Source organism: Sorex araneus, chromosome X (assembly GCF_027595985.1).
Source record: "Sorex araneus isolate mSorAra2 chromosome X, mSorAra2.pri, whole genome shotgun sequence".
NCBI lineage: Eukaryota > Metazoa > Chordata > Mammalia > Eulipotyphla > Soricidae > Sorex > Sorex araneus.
In genome coordinates, this window is record NC_073313.1 from 252,551,484 (window position 1) to 252,560,452 (window position 8,969).

Genomic DNA, 8,969 nt, shown 5'->3' on the forward strand with positions numbered 1-8,969 from the left:
CATTCCTGGCGGGACTGGGAGATAAGACTCAGGGCCACAGACATGTGCGTCAGAGATAGGAGGTCTCAATGCCACGGGCAGGGGCGATGGGCCCGAGGGGCGTGGGAAGGCACGGGAGGCCGAGGGGAGCAGGGTAAAAGAGGGCTGGGGGTGGGATGGGCAGGGCAGAGTGGGCAGGTCCCCCGCAAACCCTGAAAGAGGGGCGCCGGGCAGAGCGTGGGCTCACTGTGGCCGGCCCAGGTGAGCTATGCGGTCCCAGCTGTCACTGCCGCTGTGTCTGCTCCTGCTGCTGGCCCCTTGGGGTGGCCACGGCTGCCAGGAGCCAGAGCTGGACCGGGAGCTCGTCCTGGCCAAGGTGAAGGCCCTGTTCCTGGACGCCTTGGGGCCCCCAGCAGTGCCCCGGGAGGGTGGGGACCCCGGCATCCGACGGCTGCCCCGAAGACACACCGTGGGGCGCAGGGTCTCTGAGCCCGAGGTGGAGGATGTCTCGCAGGCCATTCTGTTCCCGGCCACAGGTAAGAGGTGCGGGTGGGGGGGCGGTCGGAGAAGGGGCACCGCTCAGGTCCAGCCAGCCAGCCCGGGCGAGGGAGCGAGGCGGAACTGGGTTTGAATCCCACACGTGCTAGAACCTAAGGTCTGCCCACGGTAAGGACCCCTTTCAGGAGGGAGGGGGTTGGGGAGGCTGGAGAGTGGGGCTCATAGAGGCTTCGGGGAGCTGGTTTTTTTTTTTGCTTTTTTTGGGTCACACCTGGCAATGCACAGGGGCCACTCCTGGCTCTGCACTCAGGAATTACCCCTGGTGGTGCTCAGGGGATCCTATGGGATGCTGGGAATCGAACCCGGGTCGGCCGCGTTTAAGGCAAACGCCCTACCCGCTGTGCTATCTCTCCAGCCCCCTCGGGGAGCTGATTTTTTCAAATCAGTTCTTTAAAATCAGAGGTTAAAATCAGATTTTCAGGGACGGGCCGTGCCATCTTACTGTCATGTACAAAGTTAGGCAGAGTACTACTGCCAGGGCTGGCGTCTGCCCCCGCTCTGGGCACCGTTTCCCACGGTCAGATGGGCAGAACTCCGGGTGGGTGGGACACGGGCTGGGTCACTCGCCCGAGTGAGTGGGTGTGGCTCCCTGCCACACCTGCGTTGTGTGGCCCCAAGCAGCAGACTTGAGAAGGCGTGAGGGCCACAGGAGGGAGGCTGAGCGCTCAGGACGCTTTCCTGGGACGCTTTCTTCTTTCTCGTCTTGCCACCTCACCTCTGTCTCCGCACCCCACCGGCGAATGATTTTCCTGGGGGTGGCCTTCTGGTCCTTCGAGGGGAGCCTGGCTGTCACTCGGTCCCCACAGGGCACTGTTGGGTCCAAGCGTGGCTGTGGAATCCAGTCGAATCCCCAGAGTCCCTTCACTTTTCTTCTCTCTCTCTCTCTTTTTTTTTTTTTTTTTGCTTTTTGGGTCACGCCGGGTGATGCTCAGGGCTGACTCCTGGCTCTGCACTCAGGAATCACTCCTGGAGGTGCTTGGGGGACCATATGGGATGCTAGGAATCGAACCCGGGTTGGCCGCATGCAAGGCAAACGCCCTCCCTGCTGTGCTATCGCTCCAGCCCCTCCCTTCACTTGTCTGATTCAGTTTCCTTATCGGCATAACGGGCCCGTCCGTGTGAGGTTTGCCCATGGAGGGGGTGTTGACTTTCAACCCCCAGCGGCCCGTCCTTCGATGGGCGTTGACTGATGTCGACTGCAGGGGAAGGAAGACAGCGCACTCTCTAGAAAGACCTGTGCGGTGCTTGGAGCCTGCTCCTCCTCCCACCTCCCCTTCCTCTTTCTGCTCAGTGTTCATGTGTTTTGTTTTGTTTTTTTTTGTCACACCTGGCAATGCACAGGGGTTAATCCTGGCTCTGCACTCAGGAATTACCCCTGGCGGTGCTCAGGGGACCATATGGGATGCTGGGAATCGAACCCGGGTCGGCCGCGTGCGAGGCAAACGCCCTACCCGCTGTGCTATCGCTCCAGCCCCTCAGTGTTCATGTGTTTTAAAATCAGAGTCGCTTTGAAGTTAAGCACCGGGCCGCGCCATCTTGCTGTTGGGTATAAAGTGAGGCGGAGTAACATTGCGGGTGCTGGCGTCTGCCCCTGCCCAAGGCACCGTCTCCCACGGGCAGACGGGCAGAACTCCGGGTGGGTAGGACACGGCTGGGTCGCTCGCCCGAGGGAATATCAGCGGGTGACACCACTGGGGAGAGACCGGGAAACGTCTTGGGGGGTTTTCGTGGTCCTTGAAGGAGGAAGTGGCAGGTGGGGGGGTGCCTCTGTCGCTTCTCCGAAGTCCCCACGCCGGGCTGCTGGAGCCCCTTACACAGGACCCCTCCTGCCGAGGGGGGGCAGCCGGATGCCAACCGGCAGGGTGGTGGTGTGTGTGTGTGGGGGCGGAGGGCTGCCCTCTCTCTTTCCCGTTCTCCCGTAGGCGCCGGCTGTGAGGACGAGCCGGGGGCCGGGGAGCTGGCGGGGCACGCCGAGGAGGGCCTCTTCACCTACGTGTTCCGGCCGTCCCAGCACACGCGCAGCCGCCAGGTGACCTCGGCGCAGCTGTGGTTCCACACCGGCCTGGACAGGCAGGCCACCGCCGCCGCCGCGGCCAACAGCTCCGAGGCGCTGCTCGGGCTGCTGGCGCTGTCTCCGGGGGGGCCCCAGGCCGTGCCCGCGTCCCTGGGCCGGGCGCCCTCTCGCTGGGCGGTGCTGCACCTCGCAGCCGCTGCCCTGCCCCTGCTGGCGCAGCCCGTGCTGGTGCTGATGGTGCGGTGCCCGCTCTGCCCCTGCTCGGCCCGGCCCGAGGCCACCCCCTTCCTCGTGGCCCACACCCAGGCCCGGGCGCCCAGCACGGGGGACCGTGCCCGCCGCTCCACGGTGCCCCGGCCGTGGTCGCTGTCGTCGGCCCTGCGCCTGTTGCAGCGGTCCCCCGAGGAGCTGGCCGCCCACGCCAACTGCCACCGCGCCGCCCTCAACATCTCCTTCCAGGAGCTGGGCTGGGAGCGCTGGATCGTGCACCCGCCCAGCTTCGTCTTCCACTACTGCCACGGCGGCTGCGGGCTGCCCCCCGCGCCCGACCTGCCCCTGCCCGCCCCCGGGGTCCCGCCCACGCCCCCCTCCCGGCCGCTCCCCCTGTTGCCCGGGGCGCAGGCCTGCTGCGCTGCCCTCCCCGGGACCATGCGGCCCCTGCATGTGCGCACCACCTCGGACGGCGGCTACTCCTTCAAGTACGAGACCGTCCCCAACCTCCTCACGCAGCACTGCGCCTGCATCTGAGGGCCCGCGGAGGGGTGGAGGGGGGAGAGAGGGGGCTCCTGCTCCCGTCCCCCTGCTCCTGCCTCCCTCCCCACCCCGTGACATGCGACTGTATGCAAGGGCTTCCCTCCCTTCACCCCTGTAACATGTGACAATAAACAAGGGCTCCCCTCCCTTCACCCCTGTAACATGTGACAGTAAGCAAGGGCTCCCCTTCCTTCACCCCTGTAACATGTGACAATAAACAAGGGCTCCACTCCACCCCTATAACATGTGACAGTAAGCAAGGGTTCCCCTCTCTTCACCCCTGTAACATGTGACAATAAAAAAGGGCTCCCCTCCTCTCACCCCGTAACATGTGACAATAAAAAGGGCTCCCCTCCCTCCGCCCCTGTAACATGTGGCAGTAAGCAAGGGCTCCCCTCCCTTCACTCCCATGACATGTGACAGTAAGCAAACGCTCCCCTCCCTCACCCCTGTAACACATGACAATAAACGAGTGCATTTGACTCGGTGCTTCAGGCTCGCTGTTGTTGGAGGGAGGGGCTGTGGGCCTCGGAGCGGGGCCTTATGGGATTGCGGGTCCAGCAGCCTTTCTTCTTGGAGGCTCGGGCTTCAAAGGCAGAGAAACCGGGTGTGTATCTGGGGAAAGTGCCCCCAGCTCCCAGCGGTCCCTTGGCGGGCAGAAGGGGCCCTTGAACAGGGCTGCCTGCCTGACCGCCTGCAGAGGTCCCCGGAGCAACCGGAACATGCCCCCTGGGCCCCCGGGCTCCTGCCCGGCTCTGTCTGAGTAGAGGGACTCCTGGGGTGAGACCGTTGGGGCGAGTCTGAGGCCAGCCAGGGGGGTTTGGCTTCCACCCCCCTCTATCATAGCGATGCCCAGAGCCAGTCAAGTTCGGGGTCCCACCCAGGGGTGGGAGGCAAGGAAAGATGTGGGCACTGGGCAATGGCAGCCGCTGCACGTGGCGAGGAGAGGAAGGTGGGATTGTGGTGACCCAGGGGGTCCAGTTTGCCGGGGTCTGGAGTTTGCGGGAACTGTGCAGACACAGCCCCGACCTGGGCGCTGGACACGCGCATCCTCCCTGTCTGGGCTGGGGGGGCAGGGGCCTCTCCTCCTCCCCACCCCTCCTCCCTGCTCCCTGCTCTTGCCTTATCTTCCTGCCCTCCCCGCTCACTGTCTCCCTTGCGGGTGCAGGGGGGCGTGACTCAGTGGGGAGCACTTTCAGACGGGCAGAGCAGAAGCACCCACAGCTCCCAAGGCTCTCCCCTCCCCGCAGCGGGGCAGAAAGGGGCTAGGGGTGAGGGGGGGGGCAACACCTGTCCACCTGTCCTTGCTTGGGTGAGCAGAAGGAAGCCCAGTTCGGGCCTTATGAGTACCCCGGGGAACCTCCCCCCCCGCCCACCAGAACCCGTGAACTCCAGGTGGTGGAAGCTGATCTCTAAGGAGACCCTGTTCCGATGCTGGAAGCTGCTGGTCACTGTCCCCATCTCTCCCAGCACCTGCATCAGCCTCGCTGTCCCTGTGTGCTTCTGGGGGGCGGGGGTTCCTGCTGGGACTGTGGGTGGGTGGGTGAACGGGGAGGCTTCCTCAGCCTGTCTCAGCTCGAATCTCCGCATCTGGCTTCGTGGCCAGATTTCTCGGCATTGGGGCTGGAGCGATAGATAGCACAGCGGGGAGGGCATTTGCCTTGCACGCGGCCAACCTGGGTTCGATCCCCAGCATCCCATAGGGTCCCCCGAATACCGCCAGGAGTGATTCCTGAGTGCAGAGCCAGGAGTAACCCCTGAGCATCGCCGGGTGTGACCCAAAAAGCAAACAAAGAACAAAAAACAAATTAAAAAAGAAAAAAAAAACACAGAAAACCAGTCTTCTTGGCATTCTTCAATCCCCCCCTTGCCCTCCACTCTCCTCTCCCATGGGGGCTGCGAGGACCCCGTGGCGGGCAGCGTCTCTCTACTCTAGGCCTGGGGGCGGGGGTCAGCAGATGGGGGTGGCACGGTTCCCCTGGCGCGGAGCCAAAGGGGGAAAAGGACAACTCACCTCTCTGCTGGCAAGTCTTTATTTTTTTTTTTTTTGGTTTGGGGGGCGACACTCAGTGGTGGTCAGGGCTTATTCCTGGCTTTGCACTCGGGGACCACTCGTGGCTGTGTTCAAGGGGACCATGTGTGGTGCTGGGACCAAACTCAGGTCAGTGGTCTTCCCAGTCTACCGAATGTAAGCTTTTGGTCGACTGGCATGTTGTAATGATCTGCACACTGACAAACATGCACCTGTCGGGACTGGAGCAATAGCACAGCGGGTAGGGCATTTGCCTTGCACGCGGCCAACCCGGGTTCGATTCTCAGCATCCCATATGGTCCCCTGAGCACCGCCAGGAGTAATTCCTGAGTGCAGAGCCAGGAGTGAGCCTTGTGTATTGCTGAGTGTGACCCAAAAAGAAGAAAAAAAAACCAAACACGCACCTGCCTGCGTGCCTGGGCAGCACCTGGGACATCTGTGGCCTCAGGTTGATCTCCTTGAGGTTGATGAAGTGCACCCGGAGGTTGTTGAGCAGCTGGCAGAGCAGGACCCTATCGTGGAGGGTCTGTGCCAGGTCGAACACCTGCACCGAGTCCCAGGTCACCCGGTGGTTGGCTGACAGCACCCCACAGTGGATGAGCCACTGTGCGCACTGCTGCCACGGCTCTGTGTTCAACAGCGCAGGGACTCAACCCGGCCTGGGCAGGCGGTGATGCTGCGGCCGTTTCTGCAGTGTCTCCATGCCCTGCTAATGCCATCCTGTCCGAATCTTGCAAAACAGCCGGCGATGTCCATCAGGAATCACGCGTAGGGTTCCAGCAGGGATCACGTGTAGAGTTCCATGCCTGGCGTGCTGAGCCAAGTGTTGTCTAAGGCGAGATGGTGAGCCGGGTTCGAGAGAGCGTGAGGGGTTCGGGTGGTATGGGCAACATCTTGCCTCCAAACACAAACATCTTAGTGGTAAAAATACGTAGTCTTATCTTATATGGGAAAGTGCTTTAATGTAACCTTAAAAGAGAGAAAGCTGGGCAGAATTGGAATTGCAGTTGATTACAGACTTCAAAAACAAATGAACCGAACTTTTTTTTTAAAATAAAAATTTTATTTTATTAAATCACCGTGTTGAAGATTACAATGCTTTCATGCTTAAGTCTCAGTTATACAATGCTGAAACAACCATCCCTTCACCAGTGCCCATATACCACCACCAAAAAAAAAAAAAACCCACACAGTACACCTCCCATCCTGCCCCCCCACCCCCTAACTTGTAACTGATAAGTTTCATTTTACATTCTGTTTACTTTGGTTACATTCAATATTTCAACACAAACCTGACTATTGTTGTTAGGAGTACCCCACTAGCTTCAGACCTACAGTGAAGACAAATAAGGTCGCGCGGCCGCGCGGTTTTGAATTTCTGTACTTTAACACTAAGTCCAGGGAGATTTCTTCCAGATATTGGATCATTGCAGGCTTGAAAACCCAATCTGTGGTCGTCTTAATATGGCGGACACCGCGCCCTTCATCCCCGGAGAGAAAGAGGCGAAAGAGAGAAATACCTTTTCCCTCCTGGGCGGGCACGGGGCCGAGGCTTAGTTCTCAGGTTGGAGACATTCTGCGAGGAGTTGCCCATGCCGAAAGAGGTTTTGCTGGGTCTGGATTCACGCTTGTGCAGCTGCGGAGAGGCCGCACATGCGTGTGGCCCCTGGGATCACATCTCGGCGGTGGGAGGGGCTGGTGCCTCCCACCTTCCCAAGAGCACCCTCGTGTCCTTTTGCTGCAGTTTTTGTCGTAAATCCCATCTGTGGTCGTCTTAATATGGCGGACACCGCGCCCTTCACCCCCGGAGAGAAAGAGGTGAGAGAGAGAAATACCTTTCCCCTCCTGGGCGGGCACGGGGCCGAGGCTTAGTTCTCAGGCTGGAGACATTCTGCGAGGAGTTGCCCATGCCGAAAGAGGTTTTGCTGGGTCTGGATTCACGCTTGTGCAGCTGCGGAGAGTCCAAACTTTTTTTTTTTAATTATTTTTATTGAATCACTGTGAGAATAGTTACAAAGCTTTAAGGATTAAGTCTCAGTCATACAATGATCAAACACCCATCCCTTCATCAGTGCACATGTTCCACCACCAATAACCCCAGTATATCCCCCTCCCACTCCCCCTCGGCCTGCGTGGCAGATGATTTTCACTTTACTCTTTCTTTACTTTGATTACATTCAATTTTTGACAAAAGTCCCACGATTATTATTTGGAGTTTCCCCCCCAACAATCAGACCTGTCAAAAGGGCATCATTAGATCATATATTTTCTATTGCTGATAACGAAGAGCATATGATATTGCATGGCCACAAATGCGGCCGCACGGTTTTGGAATTCTGGTATTTTAGCAAGTCCAAGGTATTTCTGCCAACCGCCGCTGTGTTCCTAGATTAGTTTGTGTGCCTCTGGGATCATGGATGTTTAGGAGCGGAGGAGCTGTTCGTGAGTGGCCACTCGGGGTCTCATTTGGGCGGGGAGCAGGACCGGTTCTGCCCCCCGCCCCCATTGTGAGATTCCCTGCGCATCCCATCACTGCAAGCTCCTACCTCTCTGTCCAATTGGCTCTGAAAGGTGGCAGTCGCCATGCTGCTGCAAAGGGGAAAAGGCCGAGGGACAAAAACCCTTTTTCTCCCGGGGCTGCATGGGGCCGTAGCTTAGTTCCGAGTCCAGGAGTATATATCCCAGCAGCCGCCGTGTTCCGAGATTTGTTCCTGTGCCTCTGGGATCATGGCTGCTCAGGGGCAGGGGGCGGGGAGCAGTTCCTGAGTGGCTTTTTGTATGTCAGGAAAGGTTTGGGGAAATAGTCCCAGTCCCCACATACTGGAGCCGTGTTAGTAGAAGCTCAGTGTCACCGGGATTCTATTTGGAGAAGGCGGGGAGTCTGAACCTTCTCTATCTGGGGTGCCCTGGTGTTGTTGGCCTGGTCTGGGGTCCAAAGCATTCTCTGGCTTGCAGTGCCTGCCGGCCAGGACTTTTCACTGCTGAGTGCAGCAAGGTGGCACCGGGGGCGGGTTGAGGGCGTGACTTCCGGGGGCAGGGGCGGGCTGGAAGCTGGGCTGGAACCTCCCAGTTTCAGTGGCCCCATGCGGATGAACCAAACTTTTTTCAAGAATGAAGTCTGGAAGTAAAATTCACCACAATGAGTCCTGGTTTCCTTAAGGTAGTGGGACGTTCCTGTGAAGATAGGTGCTCATGCTTAAGTTAATGCATTTCGGTGTTTCTTCATTTGGTGGGTAAGTGTAATATCTTCTTGTTTTAAGCTAATAATAATAATAATAATTTGCTGAAATATGTGAAATTCCCCAAATCAATCCCCAAGTGTAGAAGTCATTGGTTTGGGTTACCCTTTCCAAAGCATCTCAGGCCTTAGGTTTTTTTTTGCTTTTTGGGTCACACCTGGCCATGCACAGGGGTAACTCCTGGCTCTGCACTCAGGAATTACTCCTAGTGGTGCTCAGAGGACCATATGGGATGCTGGGATTTGAACCCGGGTTGGCTGGGTGCAAGGTAAATGCCCCGGATACCCGCTGTGCTATCACTCCAGCCCCTCAGGCCTTAGGTTTTGCTAACTTAGGAAAAAACGTGCACTTGGGGCCAGAGCAATAATACAGTGGGTAGGATGCTTGCTTGGCA

General features: G+C 58.6%; 1 protein-coding gene across 1 annotated transcript; it reads left to right on the plus strand.

Moving 5' to 3' along the window:
- Window positions 1-116: 116 nt before the first annotated feature.
- Window positions 117-3,751, plus strand: INHA (inhibin subunit alpha). The gene is made up of 2 exons (XM_055120662.1): window positions 117-515; window positions 2,460-3,751. The coding sequence occupies exons 1-2, from the start codon at window positions 248-250 to the stop codon at window positions 3,296-3,298; spliced, it is 1,107 nt and encodes a 368-aa protein (XP_054976637.1). The 5' UTR covers window positions 117-247; the 3' UTR covers window positions 3,299-3,751.
- The last annotated feature ends 5,218 nt before the right edge of the window (window positions 3,752-8,969 follow it).